The sequence below is a fragment of the Macrobrachium rosenbergii genome, chromosome 2, assembly GCF_040412425.1.
Source record: "Macrobrachium rosenbergii isolate ZJJX-2024 chromosome 2, ASM4041242v1, whole genome shotgun sequence".
Classification (NCBI taxonomy): Eukaryota; Metazoa; Arthropoda; class Malacostraca; order Decapoda; family Palaemonidae; genus Macrobrachium; species Macrobrachium rosenbergii.
In genome coordinates, this window is record NC_089742.1 from 63,514,442 (window position 1) to 63,539,005 (window position 24,564).

General features: G+C 35.5%; 1 protein-coding gene across 1 annotated transcript in view; it reads right to left on the bottom strand.

Annotated features, from left to right (window-relative positions):
- Positions 1–2,355: 2,355 nt before the first annotated feature.
- Positions 2,356–24,564, bottom strand: part of LOC136847889 (neuroligin-2-like) — a 76,114-nt gene continuing 53,905 nt past the window's right edge. The window contains exons 5-9 of the mRNA XM_067119911.1: positions 23,494–23,716; positions 20,138–20,289; positions 14,663–14,778; positions 5,637–5,811; positions 2,356–5,308 (exon numbers count right to left, since the gene is read on the bottom strand). Of these exons, the coding sequence (XP_066976012.1) occupies positions 4,561–5,308; positions 5,637–5,811; positions 14,663–14,778; positions 20,138–20,289; positions 23,494–23,716 (1,414 nt within the window). The 3' untranslated portion in view covers positions 2,356–4,560. The remainder of the gene's footprint in view (positions 5,309–5,636; positions 5,812–14,662; positions 14,779–20,137; positions 20,290–23,493; positions 23,717–24,564) is intronic.

Consider the following 24,564-nt stretch of genomic DNA (forward strand, 5'->3'; position numbering starts at 1 on the left):
AATTTACATAAACGCATTAACAGTGACCTTTGACTCCAATTTTTGAATGCCAACATCCACCATCATTTTCCCTTACGTTAAACTCAAAGAGAATGTCGCTTAATGAGGACAAAAGAGATGAAGTATAAAAATCTCTGACCCTGTAACTTGCTACAAGATTTTTTTTCTTTTTATTGTCCAAAGTAGAATCTTCGAAGGCAAGTTTTCTTAGAAACTTGTTTTTACTTTTTTTTTTACATTTTGTTTACATTTAAACACAAAAAATATAGATGCAGGAAGCAGCCTCTTTCACACTTTCCATAAATGCAATTGATAAATCACGGATGCCAACTCAAAAAAGTGTTTTGGGGGATTCGCAAATGAGTTCGGAATCCATTTAAGAGAATTAGGACGTTGTCTGAAGGGAATGGGTGGCAGGGATGAAGACAGAAGGGATCTGAAGCGAGCGAATCAAAATTTAAAGACATCAATCAGTCATACGAAAATGTATGACTAAACTGATGAATCACTGCTGAAAAATAAGAGTATACTGTAGTTTATGGATACACCTTACTTGAAAAGATGGACTCTTACCCATACAAAAACGATATCTAAAACAACGATACAGTTTTCTATAAATATGGCAGTTACGAACCTTGCAATAATGAAGCAATCACGAGGAATGCAAAATTAAAATTAGGTTGTTCTAAAACGTGAGGCTTGATGCTTGAAACGCATTGTTGTGATAACTGAATAAAACATATTAAACCAATCAGTAACGTAGCACCAATCAATAAAATGGTCATTAGAACTAAATTGGCAAAAAATTAAAAGTATTCTAATGACAAATTTGGAACAACCCTCATTGCAGAAAAATTTGACTTCAAAACCAAAACATCAAAATATCTCTTCGTAAAAAGGGGCTTCACAGTTCTAAATAATCCTTTCTTAAATGATAGATACATTAATTTATTTACAATCAGATCGCTCACTATTGTCACACTTGACAGGAATAGCATACCAACTGATGCGGAAATTCGTGAGCCACGATGCAACGCGGGAGAGGAAAATGGAATTCTCAAGTAGGCAAAGACTGGCTATTCGACTGTGTAGATGGCATAATGAAGATGAACGTTTCATCTCTGTGAAAAAAAGGCATTTTGATTTTGATTTGTGATTAACACCTCTTTTGCACCAATAACAGACTGTGATCCTTACCAGTTCTGATCCTTTCACAAAAACACTGGTTCAAGTCCCTAGCTATTCCAGTGTGAGCGACGAACTGACATACGCAGCTACATGATTTTTAATGAAATACTAAATAACTTTTTTTAAGTGATTTTCAAATGATCTACAGAGGTACTTTGATCTTTAGAAAAACTGCAGACTGCCTTCAAGCACTTTAAATTTTATAATAGAAATAGAATACACATACACACACACACATATATATATATATATATATATATATATATATATATATATATATATATATATATATATATATATATATATATATATATATATATATACAGTATATGTGAGTATGTATGTAGAGAGAGAGAGAGAGAGAGAGAGAGAGAGAGAGAGAGAGAGAGAGAGAGAGAGAGAGAGAGAGAGAGAGAGAGAGTAATGGAAGGCCAGACTAACACCTTCTGGAGAGTCCCATTATAAGGCGAGAAGGTGTTTGGAAGTTTTATCCACAAGAAGTTTATCTACAGATCAGCAGCTAAAGTACGAATATGACAATGTCCCCGTGTTCTTTTTTTCATGTAGTCCAATTAGGGGAAATAGCTCAATGTTGTGAAAATATACAATGTGCATATCAAAAAAGAGGTTTTACCAAAGTTTTATAATGTGGATATAATCAAATCCTGCCTGAATGATTACTTTATGTTTTTGTAGATAAAAATATGACTTATCCAGCACCATTTAAAAAGCACTTTTTTCAAATACTTTCTTTTTTTCAGATGTATCTAGTCTATATAATATAAGCGGTCATATACACAGTGACTTCACTTTTGAATCAAATTCAAGAAATACAGTGAGAAAAATATTTTCACTTATTTTATATCATTTCAGTTCTGCAAACCTCATTTTTTATGCATAATTCCAACTCAGACTTTCTCTTCATGAAACACTGTCACTGACAACGTTCGGAATACGACTGTCAAAATAAACCTCCCTACTGCAAAGGACATGAGATATGCTACATTATTACCTTTCCCATTCAGTTATCTGTTTACTGTTAAAGACATCTGCAATATATATATATATATATATATATATATATATATATATATATATATATATATATATATATATATATATAAAATAAAACATAAAATAAAACATAAATCCGTCTTTGAGTTTATACCTAACTTCATGCCTGCCTGACAAATGAAACCATTTCTGAAAACAAGCAAAGAAAGCATCAAACAATAAACGATACCATATACGGTATAATTACTATACTTTTCATTTAAAAAAATTATTAACAGTTAAGAGCAGTTTCCATGAATACTTTTGATCAGGAGCATAAAAAGATTCCTAAATAAAATTAACTAGAGAATACTGAAACCTCCTGTCTCGTGACATCCAATGCATAAGAGATATTCAGGTAGAGGACAAGAGCAGCCGTTTTCCAGATTTTTGTTCTAACATTCTAACAAACCTTGAGATTTTACTACAAATTAATAAATTAACAACGTATTTCAAACACACAGCACAGCAAGCATAATTCAGTCTCTGGAATAAATATTTCAATGTGAATTTTCAGTCACAAGAACTAAAACAAACTATTTCCTAACTTCCGAGATAAACTCCATCCTCGCTGCTCTCACTGATTCAAATTTTCCAGAGTTTGGTCAGTTAAAAGTCATCAGAACTTCAGAAAGAGAAAACCTGAGGAGAATAGAAAAAATCAAGTGAAATGGAAAACATTAACCCAAGTAAGACCTGGTGATTGTTTATGCCATATCTTCCACGTACGAAAATACTATGTAGTGTCACTTTCCTCGTGATTGCCATCATGTCATTGAGTAATTCATCAATCCTGTTACATGTTTCTGTTACCTGTCCTTAATGCAAGAAAAACCAGTAGTATGAAGTGACCATACATTGAACAATGATAATGAAAGAAGCTTTTGATTGGCACCAATGAAAGGAGAAAATGGAGTGAAAGCATATGGGTACAGAAGCGAAAGCAAAAAATAATGAATGTCTGTTATGAACCAGTATGAATCTATTGTACAATAATCATGAGACAAGTAAAAATGATCTTAGCTCCCACAACGGCCGCAGAATCTACACAGAAGCTCAAATCAGTGCTTTGCATACTTTATATACAAAGATTCTCGCCCGTCTGACATATACTCTACTTCATACATACTTTCAACGTAAGTAACAATATAAATATTTTGAAATACCTAAAAAGCACATTTTCTCTCATTCTTCCTCGATAATATAATTAGGATTAGGACTGACCTGCACAGCTAAAAAGTCTTTATAAACATCTATAGATCCTTTGGACATCTATAGTTCCCCAAGTGGGTCCTCTCTCACAGAACTGTAGAATACAGTACCACTGAAACACTTCATGTAACTTAAGACTTATTCAAATATATCACTTTACAAATCTGTCAGGGTTTCCCTATAGTCTCCTGGATTCTTGGATTTTGTTTAGGGGTCGATCCACTCAAATGTCCATTTGCTGTCAGATGTTTCACTGACATGCGAGTGAATCCGATTGTAAAATACACTTGTAAAAAATAAATACATATCTTCCTATCTACCAGTCTGGAACCCAGACCTCACACACTGGAAAGCTTCTGTTGTTTCTGTTTACATATTTTTCCACCAAAAAGGAATCGCTTCCTCTCGTCCGAAGAAACCCTCTCTGGGATGAGGATTGTCAGGTTAGGAAAAAAAAAATCACCACGAAGCTTTGATATTAAAGTTTGTTGTAAGAGTCAATAAGAAAAGCATCTTTCTTAGGCCTTCAACAAGACTACTTGAAGTAGTCCCATTGTTACAGTCTTTTATTATACATCTTGAGCATTAAGTAGTACCACAATGCACTGAGGGTGGAAAGTATGAGCCTAAAACGACTAATGTATTGTCTCCAGTGACACCATCACAGAAGGAGCCGAAGCATCGTGGGGATTTAAAAATAATTCGCATTAAAGCTGTGGACACTCAAAGACTGGCAGTCATCCTTGTGATGTTCACGACAAGCATCGACCGCAAGAAGAGAGTCTGGGGCATCAGAGGCCATAGGTCATCCACATATATATATATACTAGACTGACCTCCTTTTATCTTCTGGTTGGTGCCCGGATTGAGTCTACTTTTATACGATGGTATCACTTAGGTTAGTAATCCCATTATCCCCTTTTGTCTTTTCATGTCCACAACCTGTAGTTGTAACTTGCCAGAATTTTGGTTTTTGGAAGTTGAATGCTAAAGAAATCTAAGGTTGTGCAACTCTCTAAAATAGCTTTCTGACAAAGGAACAGGAGTGCCATAGGGTACGGAGGGTAGACCGGGAGAAAAGCTATTCTAGATATGATTTTAGGGTCGCTATACTCGCAGTTCCCCAATACTAGGGTCCTTGGTTGGGCTCTTGGAGGAGGTAGAGGTATGGGGAGAGGAGAGGGTGAAGGACGTCTGCTTAAGTAATGGCTGAGACTCTGAACCTTGGCTTGGTATCCGTGGAGGAGGGGGTGCTCTTGGCACAGAGAGCGTAAGACTTCCTCCTTCTTGACATTCTTTCTGCATCTCGCAATGTACGGCCTTGCTCAGTCCTCCGCGAGGAAGAGTGTGCAGATGAGACACACCATGGGCAGTGCCATAGTGAGGGATTTGAGTGGGACAGTCAGCAAATTCAGGAGGAGGCAGGTGTGTTGCCTGACTCATTGGTGTGGGCGGTGGAGCCTTCATTCCCGCCGACCCCATACGGGCAGCTACCTCAGCTTTCACAGAAAGACTTGGGGTGGATGGGGTGTGGACATCACCACTAATGCTATGCGCAGGTGCCAAGAGGCCTCCATTCTCAGCCACCTTTTTGGCTTCCATGCGGGATTTATCTCTCTGGTAATAAACACCAGCAAAGATCAAGACATTCAGGATAAGGAGAGAACATCCAATGGCAATAGTGACTGAGAGAGCCGTCGAATAGGCTGCAAATCCATCGCTGAGGGAGGCATGTTGTCTTGGCCCGGTGCCGTTGCTGCCATCAGCACTTGCTGGCGTTGATTGCAAGACAGCTGACACATTGTACTGGTGAGTTGTCGTGGCTTCGGTTGTGGTTTCAGGAGGAAGTATAACCCTGAAAAAGAAACGATTCATGATCGTTCACCTCAAATAAAGAAAATATTTTATTTTTAATAGGTTTTCATTATCTGCCCCATTTCGTAACTTGTATCAAATAAATTACAATCTGTGGCAAACAGGAAGTACATTCACTACATACAGCAACTTTTTTAATGACATCCGTAATTATTTCCCATGACACTTAAGCACAGCTACTAACTTCCCAGAAATCGATAAACTAAGGATAGAAGTAATTATAGATGATTTTATTAAAAACTTTAATATTAATCAAACTACTCGGAAGAAAGCATACTCCAATGACATCGTTAAATAAACTCTGTTACCTTGTTACAGGTTCGGACCGAACGTATCCCCTGTAGGAGTCCCAGTCATTATGGTTGGACAAACGGTGGTGGTCCGGTGGGGCATCCTTTCCTGCCCTGTGGAGCTGGGGCACGAGCTCAAGCCAAAAGCTCAACTGGTGTGACCTGTAGTGGTTTTTGACGCGTCGCTTGACGTCTGCAAAAACGACATCAGTTTAGATTTTGGCACAAGGGGGAAACATAAACACTGCAGAAAGAGTAAGAATGTAAGAATTTTTAATGATGAATTCTTCACTGAATGCCGTACACACACACACACACACACACACACCTCATAAGCATGAATATATATATATATATATATATATATATATATATATATATATATATATATATATATATATATATATATGTACATATATATATATATATATACATGTATATATTACATATATATATATATATATATATATATATATATATATATATATATATATATATATATATATATATATATATATATATACATATATATATATATATATATATATAATATATGTGTAAAACATGTACGTGCAGTTAAATAAAACCAATGTATAATTCTTCAAAATAAATAAATAAATAAATAAGGTTAGTCTTACAGCTGCTAAGGAATTAGAGAAATCATTAGAAATCGGCATATGATGCAAGCCAATTTTTTAGAGACCAATAAAATGACAACAAATTTAGGTAATGTATTGCATGAAACGTTTGTTTTTTATTACCTGCAAGAAACATTAAAAATGCAAAAACTAAAGGTATGTAAATACAACCAATATCATATGGTAAAATACCGGTAGATGGAAGATTGCAAGGAAAATATTATTCTGTAAATGACATCTAAAGATTAGCCAGTCAAATAAACATTAAAGAATACTACATCAAAGGTGAGCTATGACCAGATCCCTTTATACACATAATATATTCACATTCACCAGCTGTTCATATTTTTAATAGCCAGAGTGACCTCTTAATTTCTCGCTTTCCTCACACTTTTTGGACACTCATCACTGCAAGCCTTGAATCCACATTAGGAAAGAAATGAAAGGACTTTACCTTCTACACTGGGATTCGAACGCATGTACAAGACTTTAAGGTGAGGTTAACCTAAACCTAGCAGTCAGAAAGGATATAAGTCGACTTCACGCAATACATACATAAGCTTTCGAATTCAGGTATACAGTATTTCTAATAAAGCTAGAACTGACCCATCCTCAAGACACAAAAGTTTTAGGTTTTATTGCATTTTATACAAACACACATATAAAATACACATATACACACACATATATATATATATATATATATATATATATATATATATATATATATATATATGTATATGTGATGTGTGTGTGTGTGTATGTATGTATAACTGATTCATGAAGATATGGAATGTGATGAATATGGCATTTGACTTTATTCATATATATATATATATATATATATATATATATATATATATATATATATATATATATATATATATATATATATATATATAATGAGAACCTAATTCTAATTGCTTCCCCTAACGACACTTAGTGATAGCCCCATAAATTTACTTTTAGCAATTATAAGACCTGAGGCGGAACTATTCTAAATATGAAGCAGCAAATTTCTTGAAATAAGGACTATGTATGTATATATATGTACATATATATATATATATATATATATATATATATATATATATTATATATATATATATATATATATATATATATATATATTATATTTATATATATATATGTATATATATATATATATATATATATATATATATATATATATATATATATATATATATATATATATATATATATATATATATATATATATATATATATATATATTATATATTTTTGTGTGTGTGTGAACTGGGAATGAAGTTATTTCGAAAAACTGACTTCATCAAATTTAGAATAATATTCGACTCAGGCCTTATAATTGCTGAAATAAATGTCTGTGTGCTATCATTAAGTGTCGTTAGGAAGGTAGCAATTATTAATTTTCGTACTTTAAAAGTGCATGTTCTCTTGAATGTGCTGGCACTAAATAAATTGAAAAATTCTGCCAATGCTGTAATAAATGAGGCAAAGAGTTCACCAACATAGAAATTTCAGCTTTTATGCAATGAAAAATACAATAGTGCCCAAATTACACTGGAGGAATGAGAAAATAGTTATAGAAATAAAATATCGCTTAAAACTATTTCGATCACCAAAATTGCCTTTACAACAGAACTGTCCTCATTAATATTCCCTTCTTGGCAGAGAACAGTCATTAATCATGCTGTCCATTTTTATGACCAAAACCATTCTTCAATCAAACTCATTTTCTTGCTTGAATCGAGAGAGAGAGAGAGAGAGAGAGAGAGAGAGAGAGAGAGAGAGAGAGAGAGAGAGAGTGTAAAGCAGAATAAAACGCTCGTATTTCAGACTGGTAATTAGACGCTACTTCCGAAAACTTTTGGGGTCAACGGCCAGACGAAGGTGGAATACTAATCAACTTCTGGCGACTAATAAAGTTCTGACAATGTTAATTGGTCTCCCGAAATTGCAGGTATGTTTGTCCTTTGTATGCTAATGGGGCTGATATTAACGAAGGGAACAGGTGTATCTGCACGTTTATTTTTATAGTAAATACATTGCAAATTAATATATATATATATATATATATATATATATATATATATATATATATATATATATATATATATATATTTTTTTATTTATGTGTGTGCATGTGGTAACTGAACAATGCTCTAGATGAAACCATCACAAAATACACATTTTAAATCATCCTTATTACTGAGAAGAGCATTTTCTCATTATTACTTGACAAAGAGGATTTATTTTCTTAATGGACGAATTAAATAAAAAAAAGAGAGAATATGAGAAAGACAGAGAAAATGGGAAAGCTTTACGCCCTAATAATAAACGTGGAGAGAAATAGAAAATAATAAAATGGTAACTACATGGAGCTTTCCTCAAGAAAACATTTTAAATTATGTAATAAAAATGGTCTATAATATATATATATATATATATATATATATATATATATATATATATATATATATATATATATATATATATATATATATATATATATATATGTCGATGCAGTCCAGGTATCTATATCCGACAACAATCAAATCAATACTTCCCTAATTTTCTATGTTGTCTTATCCTCAAAGCATAAACTTTGAAAGACGAAAATTGTTACCATATTGTTCAGTCTATTAAAGATAATATATGGACTAATTCTAAAGCACTAACTGCCACAGAGACAGACACACACACACACACGCATGCAACACATTATATATATTTATATATATATACGCATATAACATATATTATATATATATATATATATATATATATATATATATATATATATATATATATATATATGTGTGTGTGTGTGTGTGTGTATACACAGTATATAGTAAGCCTCACTCAAATTACTTGTATTTGCAAAAGAAAGCATAAATAAAATCAAATTCGAATCGTAAAAATACAGCAAGATCAAAACGAGTAGACTGGGTGCAAGACGATTCAGAGAACAAGAAATGATGAAAAGCAGACTGGCTGGCAGATTTAATACCGTAAAATGGAGTTCCCAAAACCATGGTCATTGATGGCGACACAGAAGCACTTCTTGACGTAAGCCACATGGGCTATGCTTGGACAGCTGAAACATATTACTCTTGATAATATGGGAAGCTGTGTTTACATGAAAAAGGCCCGAGAAAAGTGTATATTTTTCTGACGCGGAATCATGTCTTGCTTTGTCTTGAAGTTATAATGTCTTTATGACAAATCCATTAACAAAGAATGGAAGACACTGACTCTCTCTTTCTCCGTAAGGGGGTAGAATCAAGATGTTGACCATGACGGCGCCTAACTCCTTTCACATGTGTTCTCATATGCCTGGCTTAATCTTAAACCAACCAACCAACATATGTGATTCAAGCTTTTATATGCGCCTTATAAATCTTGAAACTTTAACGCTTTTAAGTGGGAGTGGAATCTTCCTGGGAAAAAAAAAAAATCCAGAAATCAATAATGAATCCGTAATGGTTCATTATTAATATCCTGATGTTTACTCATTAGAAATTACAGGACAATGTCCTGAAGCATCTGTGACTAAGTTTCAGTGACGTCCTGATATTCCTAGTCTGATGTGCTTCGAATCTTAAAGGTGGTTACGTGTTAAAACTCGACATACTTACAGATACAGCATTCAAATGTTTCTTGTACTTATAATTCTTGATTATATTGCAAGTCTCCAAGTTAATTCTAGAAAAAATTTGTGGCTATCTATCTATCCACCAGTCTAAATATCTAGTTTTTGAAAGAATGACATCAATAAGGAAATTATTATTTTCGTTATGTTTTGGGGAAACTGATACAAGCGTCTTTTCGTATTTCTTGACTGGAATTTACGGTAAGTCTAAACAGACATTTTTAGACATTCATGGCAATCTATTCAGGTCTCTCTCTCTCTCTCTCTCTCTCTCTCTCTCTCTCTCTCTCTCTCTCTAATTTTCCTTGATGTGAAATATAGCGATCAAACCCAATTTCTTTACGACAGTGCAAAATTCAAAGTCCCCTTCCTGTATCAAAGTTGATCTCAATAATCCTCTTTGTAAAAGAGACTCAGCACCCTAACGATAAGAACTCGCTCCTGCAGGATTATTTCTACGCTGTCGTAAACACAGCTCACTGATAAAGAAGAAGAAGAAGAAGAAGAAGAAGAAGAAGAAGAAGAAGAAGAAGAAGAAGAAGAAGAAAGTACAAAAACCCACGAAGAAAACACTTTCCAAGAACATCAAAACTTTTTCAATGTAACTTTGAAAGTCTCCGAAAATAGATTCCTTCCTACACCAAAAATGGAGTTTTCCTTCATTAGCGGAGGTACAAGACATGCAATCCCCTTGTAGGTGATCCCCAACAAGAACTGTGTGAAATTCCGTAACACGTCTTTGTTTTTCTGGCGTTTCTATGGTGATTAAAAGGACCAATAGCTGATTTTTTCGTCACACTGTTAAACTAAAGATACCAGAGGATTAGTTATTTTCCTTAACAAACCTTAAGTTAAATCATAAACATTCTTGGCAGAAAGTCATACAAAACAATGGCATCCATTCCACAAGTAATCTGATTTATAAAGTCTATCACTGAGATAATCCCTAAAGTTACACTAAACCATAAAATTAATTTGAGTTCTAGGAAACTAGCTTACTATGATAATAGATATTAACCTCGTTTTCCAAGACTCTTGCGACTTGGGCATATTCAGTTTTCGGAGATTACATACATACAAACACACATACATACAAGGGCACGCTTTCAGATGTTCAACACGAAAAGTCCATTATTTTCGAGAATGAAAATAAATAATTTCAACTACAGAACCTCTGTCGAGCTTTCGTATTTCATAGCAAGGCATTTCTTCAAGATCTCTAACTAGAGAAAATCCTAAACTCTCCTTAAACGGGTTTCATGTCTGCCTTAACGAATCGCGTGCTTCTCCTTGACCACCGCTTCCATTTGGAGGTACCGTACCTTTTCCCAAAATGGGCAAGTGAGCACGCTACGATGAATGGTTGTGGCCCGAACTGGCGGCTTCAGGAAAATGAAGGGAGACGTTGGAAAGCGCCGATATCAACGAAACACAGAGGGAAGGACTTTGCTTTTAGAGAAGAAGAAGAAGAAGAAGAAGAAGAAGAAGAAGAAGAAGAAGAGGAGGAGGAGGAGGGAGGAGGAGGAGGAGGAGGAATGGTGGTGGTGGTGGTGGTGGGTGTTTATGAGTAAAGAAATAAAATGAAGAGGGTCTAATAATACTGGTTAAAAATGAAAGCGGATGAATAAAGTAAAATAAGGGAATAAATATACTTAAAAAAGAAGACGAAGTTTTTTGTACATATGTGAAATGAGGAAAGGTACAGAAAATCTCTCTTCAATCACAGAACACCAAGATGGAAAAAATAACAAAGGCTTCAAAAGGGGGTTTACCGAATGAGGCGTTGGCATAATAAGTGAGCCAATAAATAACGCCTACATTATATACATTAAAGTTGGCTATGTAATGCCGATAGATTGAAGTGAATTTGTTCAGGGTTGTCGGAGCTTGGGATTTTCCTCACGAAAATTATTAGTACAAGATCTTCACATCTCAATCTGAAAAAGGGAAAAATGTGTGTGTGTATGTGTGTGAGAGAGAGAGAGAGAGAGAGAGAGAGAGAGAGAGAGAGAGAGAGAGAGAGAGAGAGAGAGAGAGAGAGTGTATTTTTATTCTAAGGCTGGTACGCAAGCACAATGGGGATTATCACATAGTGTTACAACTGCCGACAACAAAGAACACGTAAAACAAAAGACAAGCACACGCATGAATGCCATTTTAATGTATCGTAAAACTATGGAAGATAATCACAAAATGGAAAAGCTGAAAGTATTTTAAAAAAGGCACACTCATATAATCCGGAACAAATGAGCTCTTGTTTGATTGTGAATCTGTAATGAACATCGGTAAATTGCTGGCGAATAAAACTGGCTCTGTCCCGAGCTTTTGATAATAACTTCAAACGCCAATTTGGTGGTAGTTTTCAGACCAGTCCTTTCAGAACCCTTCAGCACTTCGCGTGCTCATCATATTAACATTAAATATTAGGTAATGATGTTGAACAAAATGGAGGGCGACTAAAACCAGCAGCAAACTTAATACAGCAAGTACTTCATGTGGGATCGTCTATTAAGCCTTTTGCCATCCTTTTAACATCAACTACCCATCCTCGTTTAAGGGAAGTTGATGGAGAACTTGTCGGAGTATTTGCAATACAAAGTGTAACGAAATTCACGGCTTACAGTCTTTCGATGAAAGAATCTTCTGTGATCTAACATTGTTGAATTTAATAAGTCATATATTTTACTGTAAGGAGTCGGGGATCAAGGCTCTCCGGGATATGATACTGACCTAAATTTTTGAAACATTTTACCTGGATGCTTTGTTTGCACATACACTGCTTTGTCAGACACAATCAAAATCCCAGTCAGCTGGAACCAAAAAGCTTATAAAAAGGAAGTTTTTGAGCTAAGGTGTTAAGCTTTCGTTTTAAATTTCCATGGAGGCAAGATGAAACGGCAAAAGGGGCTTCAAAATAGTTTGGAATCCATTTTGGTTAGAACGAGACCTACAGAATACAGTTTGCTAAGGATACTTTAATGGCCACCTTTAAAAACAATTTGCAAATGATAAAACGCACGAAGAAAGAAAAAATGCCTGCTTCAAAACATTCTGCCCAAGAAAAGAACAACAAAGCGAAAAAGAAAAGCAGAGGAAAAAAAAAATCCAGCAAACCGCGGATTTGTCAAACGCGAGATTGACGTCTCGTTAAAAGCCCGAAGGGGATATTGCGAAGGGCTTTCTGTCGAACGCGACGAACCAACCTCCCGTTTTTCTTGAAAAGAGTCAATGGAAGAGGAAAAATGACCACGGCTGCTTTTTCAGTTGATCAAATATGACCGGAGGAAAGTCTTTAATTAACTGGGTCCCAGAATGACAAGCCGTCAAAGGAACAGCTGGTTAATTAACAGTTTCCTGTGTGGATGGGAAAGCACACGCTAACAAGACACTGCTTTTACATTTGCATGCAGAAAGGGCATATCAGGCACTGGATCAGCGTGCGATTGGTAATTAGCTACGTACACACAAGGAATAATGATGGTACAAACTAAAGTACATGAGCAAACAATTCAGCAAAGGAGACATGTCTGCGTAAATGTTGGTGAGTACATACCTGCGCTTGTATACATAATTATACCGGTATTTGCTGCGCTCCAGTGTATATTTACATATTTACTCAGGACACGAACATGTAAATAACATACACGTGTAGAACATTCAGCCATTTTTCTCCTTAATGCTATAGCCGTATCATTTACATGGCAATTCTAAATGCAGTAGAACTTTGCATTTTGGTGTCTAATGAAAAACACATTAACGCAAGAACCTTAACAGTAGCACGTCAGTCATATTAATGCACACAGCGTCTTCGCCCACAGCTTTATTCGCTTTAATTTCCTGTATACTGAACTGCTTAGAATGAGCTTATGTTTTGCCCGTTCAAGTATACCAACCATTTGAAAACCTATCCGTACTTCAATTTCACAAGAAACTTACTTTTATTATTATCATTCAGAAGATGAGCCATGTTTCATATCGATCAAGCTCACTGGGGTCACTGATTTGAAATTCAAGCTTCCAAAGAATATGGCGTTCATTTGACAGAAGTAACAAAGGCAACAGGAAATACACAGAAAAGAGATCAGTCATTAGAAGAGAAAAAATAAATTAACAAACAAATAAACAAAAACGTCAATAAATTATAAAATACAGGGATCAAACAGCTAGACATGACACGATCACGCAAAATGCACATTTATTCAGAGTTTGTGATTTTTTATATTGGTCCCGTCGGATTAGACTGTTCGGCATGTCTCGATTTCATTGCACGTTATTCCTACCGGCGCTAACACACACAAACTCCCCAGTATGGCGTTGGGTACGTCCATGTAGGATGTGCCATTCATTCATAGTTTTTTTCCTCTCTTTTTTCACTGTCTGGAATAGACTGTGTTTTGTTGGCCGTCTCGGCTCCCTTCCAACTAAAAAAAAACCAAGCTTATACTAGCACAAGATGCTTAAATAAACCAGGCTTATACTCGTACATGATGCTTATAAATATTATGTCAATCACATACGTGCACAATATGTCATCCTGCTTCTTCTCATTCTATTTCCTTTAAAATGGTCGGGTTAGAAGTGGGATGTCTCGCAGTTTATGAGTCATAACTACTAAATCCTACTCACAGTAACACAAAGCGCTTATAAACAGCACGTTAGCGACATCCATGCAAAATACGCCAATCATTCACAGCCCTTTTTCCTCTTGGAATGTCTTGCCTGTTTCAGCTCCTGGCCAGCGGAAAACCTACCTATATCCAGATACCTTCGATGCATTCCGTCGTAAGGGGGCCATTCCTGCGTCTGAACGCGGTTCTTCTCAGGAACCCGGCCATCTGGCGAAATCACCGCCGGGTCGTTGGGATTTCTGCAAGGAGGAAGGCACAAGTGAGCTTCAGCCCTATTCCAAAAGTCGAGAGCAATAAAAAGGAAACTTCTGCATGGAAGAGTCTTTTTGCCTGTTAACATTTTCGAAGAATTCTTCAGAAACCGGATTTCACAATTCGAGATCACTTGAAGGAGACGCTACATCTAGAAGGATTTTTCATAGAAGATTTTTGACAATGAAAATAGGAATTTCAAATCTACAAAACTTTGCTGGGTTTGAAGTAAAAACATTTAAACGTTTTTGTAAAAAAAAAATCTCGGAAAAATACCGTCACATTGTTGCATCTGATCTGAAGATTCACGACTGTCATTTGTAGCAACAAAAAGATTAAATAAGCACACAAAACATTAAAATGAATTAATTCCATGTGAAACTGAATAACACAAACCGTAAACAGCAACAGATTTTCTCAGATACCAAGAAGAAACTTTCAGGAAATTGAAGAAATATTTAGAAAACTTATAAAAAACCAACTGGATAAGGTTACCGTAAAATGAACAGTGCAAAAATAGAAGAGGTTTAAAAATAAAAAAAAAGTTTAAGAAAGCAAAAAGGTATAAAAATGTAGTTCAAAATGGGAAAAGTGGTTAAAAAAAAACAAAAGTGGGAAGGTAAACAAAAGTGGCAAGGGTTATAAGCAGAAAAGGGCCACAAATGAAACGCTTTAAAACATTGAAATGGATACAAATGTAGAAAGGTTTAAAAATGGACAGGGTTAAAAGATGGAAAGGTAAAAAAAAAAAAAAAAAGTTCAAACTACAGATTGTTTAACAGGGGAGGCTTCAAAAATTAATTGTAAATGGCCCAGAAATTGTTAAAAACTAAAAGGGTTCCCCTTTAGAAAATGGTGAAAACTGAAAAGGATTAAAATACCAGAGAGAAATTTTCGAAAACAGAAAAGGTTCCAAAAACAGAACGATAAAAACGCAAGAGGGAAAAAAAGAGGCTGAAAAAAAAAGAACATGATGGCATTCAGAGTTCAAAAGAACCTTTCTTTATTCCGATCGGTCTTTAGCATGAAGGCTGCCATTAAACGCACGAGCGAATAAACAATGAACGAGCGTTTAAGTACCGAATTTGCATAAACGCGTGAAAATAGCGACCGTTCCGCATGTCTGAAATCTCTCGGAAAATTCTGATATATGAGACTCATTACCAAAAAAAAAAAAATATCAAATGAACATCAGAATGCAAATGCACAATGGCGTTAATCATAAAATGAAATAAAATTCATCATTGCAAATTAATATTCATGAGTTCGTTCTGTTTGATGTGTATTCAAAAATAATACCTCTTTATTACTAGCTACATTTTGAATATACTTTTTCCCCATAAAAAGGAGTGTGTGTGTTTTTTTTTATATCATAACGATCAATATTTATGTTATTACGCGTATTGCACGTGTAACTGCTTTGGCAACTGTCGTGCACTGATGCTGTTAGGTGTAATGGGATTCGCTCCAACACAGCCAGATCTGACACGTATCAGAAACGAACAAGCATGATTCAGCAGGTTATGGATATAATGAATAAAAAAATGATAAAAAAATAATGGTAAGGGCGAGAGCGCACGAAAGATAAGGTGTGTATAACGCAGTATATGTTAAAGGGACGAAGCGATGCTGGTGAGGTAACTGCATAAAGCTGCTCTCACAGGAATCTCCGTAACTTTAAACAGGGAAAGGATGAGTGTAGCAATGATACCTGCTTTATTTTCCCTGGAGCAACGTTCAGGCTGGAAGCTGCTTTGTAAAAAAAAAAAAAAAGGGGGGGGTGTTGGCTCATTCAGAAAAAATATCCAACGCACAAACAAGGCATCTTTACAGAGCCAGCAGCAGCAGCTATTACTTCCATTATGGCTTATTAAGGAGCACGAAAAGTCGAGGGAAATCCTCGATACACAAACACGCTTAAACCGATAGTCGTCAGAGGGAAGGCAAACAAAACACACTGAAGAACGGCTCGGCTCAAAGGATTAATCGGCCTTTTATAAAAGAGAGATTGCGGAGGGGGATGAGATCGGAGGAAGAATTAAACCGTGAAAAATAACAGGGAAATGAGACGGGCGGGAGATCCACCGCGCACAGAACAAAGGATAAAGAAAGGTAGAAACAAATCAACCGCGATTATTTTACTGGGTTAAAAATGACACATGGAATGAGTCAAACCGTGAAAAATGAAGGAGGGTTGAAGCAGAATAAAAGTAAGAAATAAAGATCAAGCCATAAAAGTAGCAAGGGGTACGCATAACACACACACACGAAATGGTATGAAGGAATACAGCAAGAGGGAAACACGCGATGATAAATGAGGCGAGGGAAAAACGCACAACAAACGATGAAAAACTAAACGAGGGGAAAACCGAAATGGGACAAAGGGAGAAGCACCGAGACGGACATGAAAGTACTGTAGAGCGAGATACCAGACCAACAACACAGGGAATAAACAAGAAAAGTGAAACCCACAAAGCGTAGATATTAATTTAACGGAGAAGAAACCAGAAAAAAGAACAAATATACTGTAGAATAAGCTAAGTAAAAGTAGGAAATACTGAAAAAAAAAACATTTACAGAAAAGTGGCATTCATTACATAAAGAATGAGAGAAATGACCTAAAATTCCGAAAATAAAAAGAAAATGAAAAACACGGAAAATAAAATCGATTCATAAAATGGATATGACTACAACTTTCGCAACGTGCAGACAGAGAGAGAGAGAGAGAGAGAGAGAGAGAGAGAGAGAGAGAGAGAGAGAGAGCATAAAAATGAAATCTCTAATGACTACAACGGGAAATGAATGAGGAAGCGAGTCGCATAAAGGCTGAAATACACGTAGGAGCAACATAGCCTCTAAGAACAAATGATGGAGAAATGCGTCGACGGGAAAAGGAAACTGCCACCAAAACACAGAGGGAGAAAATCCTACAGTGAAATGAATTAACAAAAGATTTTTTTATTGGGTAAAAATATGACACCAACCTCACCATATTATATGTGGTAAGGCAATGATCACGGAACAATTAAATCAAATGGAAATGTAATATGAGGAACACTATACAGTTATAGCAGTGATAACGGCGAAGCAAAAACATTAAATTGAAGATAAAAGCAATGATGACGTCATATAAAAATAGACGGGAGAATTTTTTTGAAACTGAAAAAACGATGAAAGGTGCCGAAGAATGGACTCATGAAAAACATCAATGACGAACATAGAAAGTACAGAATTGTAAACAAGGATCAAATGAAAGCAAGGTGAAACGGAACATTTAAAGAAAGATGTATAAACCTGAGAGAAGTGCCGCAACTTGGAAACAGAGGTTAGAAAATATACTTAACATACAGTAACGAAGTAAAAGACCAGAATAGAAATGTGATGGCTAAAATTAAAAGGGGGACAACTGAGAGCAAAGAAAGTCACAGCAGAGGGATGAGGGATCTAATTCAAGAAAACTAAAATTCGGGAACATGGAAATGAAAAGGAATCAGAGCACGAGTCATGTGAAGAGAAGGACTACTTGAACATTATACAGAACGTCGATAAGTTGCATGGGAAGAAATGGAAGTAGATACTACATCAATCAAAAAACTAGACATTAAAAAAATGATGATAAAGCTGGAAAAATCAAGATAAACAGTCATTCCTTACGACATAATGCAATGAATTAAAGTATGGACAACATACCCTGCAATAGAAGATTAAGTAGTATAGAGGAAATGGTCAAAGCTGTGATTATGATTACAAATCAAAATAAAAAAAGGCATACTGAGGAGAAGAACACGAGGATAATAACAGGAAAACGATCATGGGCCACGAATTGTGATATAAATCGTGGAAAACTGAAGGCAATCCTGTAAAGTCTGAAAAATGATGATCATGCAGGACAGGGGAGGGGCGGAGGGGTCGGGGGGGACGGGCACAAGGGACCCATAAGAAAAATATCCGCAAATTCAAACAATATACATTTAAAATGTTACTCGAAATGATTCACGAGGAAACCATGGGGAACTGAATAGGGAGAAACGAAGGGGAAAATACTTACAGAATAATGAATCATGGATAATGAGTCAAGGAGTGATGATGAATGCATTCCGAGAAAATCTATATAGGAAAAAATGATAATGGGAAAATAAATCACGAAGAAATAAGTAGAAAACGAGTTATGTAGTCATTGGTCATAAGGAATGGAGTCACTGGTCACAAGGAAAATAAGTCGCAGAAAATGAATCACATGAGAAAATGAGTAGAGGGAAAATAAACAGTAGAACTAAATGATGGAAATTATTCAGGAGGGTGACTGAAATATTTTTTCTCCAACAAGACAAACATAAAAGGAACACCCATACTCATAACGGCAGCACTAAAAGAAGTGAACTAAATGAATCGAAATGAAAACTTCCAAGAGACAAAAAAAAAAAAAAAAAAAAAAAGGCGGCACGGAAACTGGAAAATGAAACGGCAAAATGAAGGTAAAAGAGCTGGAGAAAGATTAAAGGAGCTTGGAATCAAAAACAGAATGTGGAAGAAAAAGCAGAACAAAGAAAAGGCTCAAAGAATATGGGAATGGAACGAGTAAAGGGGGAAATAAAAGTAAAATAACAGGATGGAGTAAAAAGTCTTACGGAAAATTAAATCTGACGAAATGCTGTAGCCCTGGTTTTAAGTGAAATGATGTGCAGAGTGAGAAAGATTCGATTTGATGTGACATGAAATAAAAAAAGAAATTATTGGGTTTGATGTGGAATGAAATAAAAAAAAAGATTTAATGCAAAATGAAACAGAGGAAAAACACTGTTACGATGTGAAATAAAACGCAGAGGGAAAAAATTACTTCATGTGAAAGAAAACAAAAAGCACTAATTTGATGTGAAATGAAACAAAGAAAGAACCAATTTGATGTTAAATGAAACACGGAAAAAGAACCACTGATTTGATGTTAAATGAAACAAAGAAAAACGCACTGAGTTGAGCACTGACTTGACGCGAAATGAAACAAAGAGAAAAGGATCTGATTCGATGCTAAATGGAACAAACAGCGGAAATAATACTTCAATAAAATACGATAAGAAGAACATGAAGAAGAAATGGGAAATGAGATAACCGGAAAACCAGATCTTATAAAGAGCAAAAAACAAAATAAACCAGGAGGAATAAGAGAAGTGTTAAAAATGAAGATGCTCTACTGAATGAAAAAAAAAGAAACACTAAATTCTCTTACCGCCAAGAAAGTGACAGCACAACAACAGAAGTGAAAGCTGGTAAGTTACGAATGGCCGCCATTACTTCAGAACCGTTTTAACTGGCTCTGAAGGGCCTTCACTGGATTTAAAATGAACTCACCCTGCCCTCGCAAAGTTCGTCCAATATCTGAGCATCGCCTCGGAGAGCTTGACCTCAGCCTGTGTGAAGTTGTTGGGAAAGTGACCCAGGTGTGTTACCAAGGGGGCTCCCCAAATGTACGGCAGCTCCTCTCCGTGGACACATCCAACTCGCTGCAAATTGAGAATCGATTAATAGAGACCAATAGCACGCTTTCATTGTTGGGTAAAATCTCGAAACATATCGAAACCAAATTCTGTTAACTCGAACCACTGTAAGTAGAAATGTTACGAAAGACGAATCTGAAGTTTTATCGTCAAGAATAATTTGAATACAAGATACTGGCTCTCTTGAAATGTACTAAACAACAATGACTGTGAAAAAAATGTCTACTAATTTTAGATTTGAAGGAAGGCGAATTTCACGTTTTTATTAGTGGTTAAGACTATTTGCAATAACATTTACACCTTTTGTTAATTTCCAAATGTACAAAACAACAAAGAAACTGGAAAATATATCTTTTTATTCTGGACCTCACCATTTACAAAACCATGAAAGCAAAGGATTGCGAATGATAAATATATTGAGTTTTCATAAATTACAGAGCATCATATTTTCATCAGCACTCTTCCTTTTTTCTTTATTTGAAATGCATGAACGCGGAGATTGAAATATTTTTATTTATTTGAGAGTATTGAACCCGGCACACATTTCTAAAACTTTCATCAGTTATGACTGAACCCTTGAAAATATGCAAAAGAAAATTCCAGTTATTTCTTTCCTCAAAATGAATCTATTGCCGAGTTTCAGTACAGTGGAATTAATTTATTTACAATGAATGCTCGATCAGAAAGGCTTAGAAAGAAATTCGGTTCATAGTGCTTATCAATAATAGAGCCACGTCACAGTTCAGAACAAATCACAGAGTAAACGAAAAATCTTATTTTTTTTTTTTTATCTTACTTTACTCATTATTGATGTTCCACAAACAGTAAGTGGACAGACGAGTTCTTTACACGACAAATCTTAATACCATTTCCTCAGTCATCAAAAATCATTAAAAGGTCCAGAATGCTTGCGTAAAACGCAGGTGTTTTTAATGATTCGACGCTTGTGTAAAAATCAGGTGTTTTCAATTATTCGATACTTGCATAAAACGCAAGTGTTTTCAGTGATTCAACACTTGCATACAACGCAGATGTTTCTAATGATTCGACGGTTGCGTACAACGCAGGTGTTTTTAATGATTCAACACGTACAATGCAGGCGTTTTCAATGATTCGACGCTTGCGTACAAAGCAAGTATTTTCAATGATTCGACACTTGGGTACAATGCAGATGTTTTCAATGATTCGACGCTGTTTCACATGTTTCTATTCAGCTTTTCGCTGAATTTCTTCTATACATGACTGATCCTTCAACGCAGCTTCACTCAAGAGAGTCACTGAAAGTCTCGCAATGCTTTCATGGAACACAATACTTAACATTGCACACAACCCTGAAAAGCACTAAACCATTTGAAAGAATCTAATATATTCTTAAAATAATTTGAAAGACTATCTAATTTCAGCAAAACAAAAAATATTAATGTCATATCCAAATTTTTATAAAATGAATCCAAAAATAACCTCAAGACTAATTTCAACCTTAATTCAGGAGTCTATTCGTGACCTTATTAAAAAACACGACACATCTATATAGTTACAATTATTTAATATACAAATCAAAGGCACCAATCAGATGAGTATCATCAGATAATCATATGATTTTCATCAAGCAGATCGTTATCATCGTCAGGCATTTCAACTTGAAAAACGAACGATGAATCTGCTGTTATAAAATGAAAGCTCAAAATAGCCAATCGTCCCAATTATAACTGTATCCAACTATAATCACTGACCTCAAATCTGATAAAAAAAACCATGAAGGCGTTTTAAGCAGCATGCAATCATTAATCAGATTTTACCTGCAAATTTCAACGTACATCCAATAACAAAGTGCATAAAAAAGAACAATAATAAAATGTCATGAGGAATTTTCAGAAGTTCGTCAACTGTCAACGAGAAAACGCACGAGCTGCCCAGTTATTTTTAGAACATGAAAAATGCCGATGAAATTACAGGCATGGGATGCATATTTTCGGTGTCATGAAAGAATGGCTACATGGGAAACGAAAACAGATATTGAACTGACAAGGTAAGAAAAATGTTTATATATAGAAAATTAATATTATCTTCCTGATTCATCTCCATTAAAAGTTTATTTTCAGTGCCGACGGATTGATGAAGTAAGCTAAACCAGAAAGCAAGCTTAAGAGGCATGAACCCGATTAATGAATATACTTCGAAAACAAGGCTTAATATCTTTCTCTCTCTCACTCACTTTGCTTTAAGCGCAATTTCAAGAAGGTCGTGCCATAAATATTCAGCAATTAGCAGTGGGTGAAATGTTCCCAAGCTTATTCCACGAGAAATGCTAATTGCATACAAAGTGGAAACCTCTAAATGAAAGAAACAGGACTCGGCAACATCGTTTAAAACAAATTTATGATTCGCTTTTAATAATGCATTAAGTCATGGAGTCGTGAATTATGGAGCGGTCTAACGCAACCTCAGGTTTAAAACGCACGAGATTTGTCCTGAGGAGTGCAGATCTTAATGGAAGAAATATCACTGCGCAATGTCAGGACGAAGAAACTCTTGTCTGACGAAGACAATTACAATCCCGATAATTTGATGATAATTGCAATACCATTTACTTTTTTTTTTTTCCCAGACGAAGGCATGACGCAAGGGTTGCCTTGGGAAAGACCTGAAGCCAATCAATTGTGAAAATAAGTTTCAGAGAGTTGGTGTCCTCCGGAACATGAATTACAGTGTCTAATTATCCATCCTATGCATCAGTTCCTATTTATTTTGAAAGCAATTATTGAAAGCAGGTCTCTTGACTTCTTTGAAGTTGCCGACTAGCATATATCAAAAGCAATTTTGAGCTGCGTTTTATAGTTACAGTATACATTTTGTAAGTTATATTTGAAATGTAAGCAATATGTGATCCCCATACAATAATGTTAAGGCATGGAAGTAAGCCAATCTAAGACTCAGAGAACTAGATGTACGAGTTTGTTTTTTGGTGAAATTTGTGTTAATTGTAATTTCATTCACTAACAAACAAACTGCTGTGAATCACAACTGTTCAGCCACATACGAGAACAGTAACACCCTAAGAACCCGTTTCACCTATTTGGAAAACAAAAACCATTTTTGGACAGAAAAAAAACTCGTCCACCCAAAACCGATCTGAGAGAAAACGATCGCCGAACAGATGCAAAATTCGCCACTGCCAAAGGTCACACTCGGAACCTCGTCTCGACTTACGTTCTGATAGTCTCCATTTTTGGTGTGATGGTCGAAGACGTACAGGAAGGTGTTGGGCGAGGCCAGGGCGTGCAGGTTGCCCGTGTTGAGAACAGGGGCAGCGTAAAGGGCATCCGACAGGAGGGCCAGTGTCTCGTCTCTCGTGCTGATGGGGTGTCTGACGGGGCGCTCCCAGTCTGTGTACTCGTTTATCACAGTCGCCATGATCTCCATCAGGTGGTAGCTGTTGGAGGTATGTCAAAATAAGGGGTTAACTGAGCATTAATAGAATTTAAGCCGTGCAAAAATAATCCGAATCTGGTAACAAATGGATATATGAGAAAATGAGGTTATTTCAGTCACGAAGATTAGAAGTAGCTGAAAGGTGAGCGATTTGATGGAAACGCTTACAAGTTTGTCACGTGAGGATCATTAAACAATGTGAAAAATAAGAGATCGATTCGAGGAATCTAAAAGTAGATAAAAAAGGTTTTTATCTAATAAAGGTACGTAGATAAAATGTTTCAATGAGAAACAAAAAATGCTTAAATTCCGTAAAATGAGTATTCTTGAGGAAAAAGATACTTAAAAGTTATCTAAACGGTGATTACCTTAAATAAACAAGATAAGAAGTTGTTCAAAAGTTTTTACTGGAAAAGAAGACCGCTGAAACTTGTTTGGAAAGGGACTGAAAACGATAGCTAAAAACCACAGAAAAATTACTAATGCTAAAGAAAAAGTGGACTGGAAAACAAGAAAGACTAAAAATGACGTAGATAGTTACTAGCAAGGATTAATAGATTAAATTTGTCTATTATAACTGGAAAAAATGTAGAGCTGAACGCTGCTAAAGGAGGCATTTGCGAAAGAAGTTGCTGAAACTCGCTAAACAGTTACATAAGAAGGAAAATAAGCACATGTTCAATATGCCGCAAATACCTCAAAACATATATCATAGAAACATTAATAACAATAATTTTTGATCGATAACTAGACAATACTTTCAGCGACGTCGCGTGAATGATCAACTAACACCAGATGAAACCTTGTTCGTGGCTAAAAGTGACTTATTAACGTGATCGCCAATTCCGA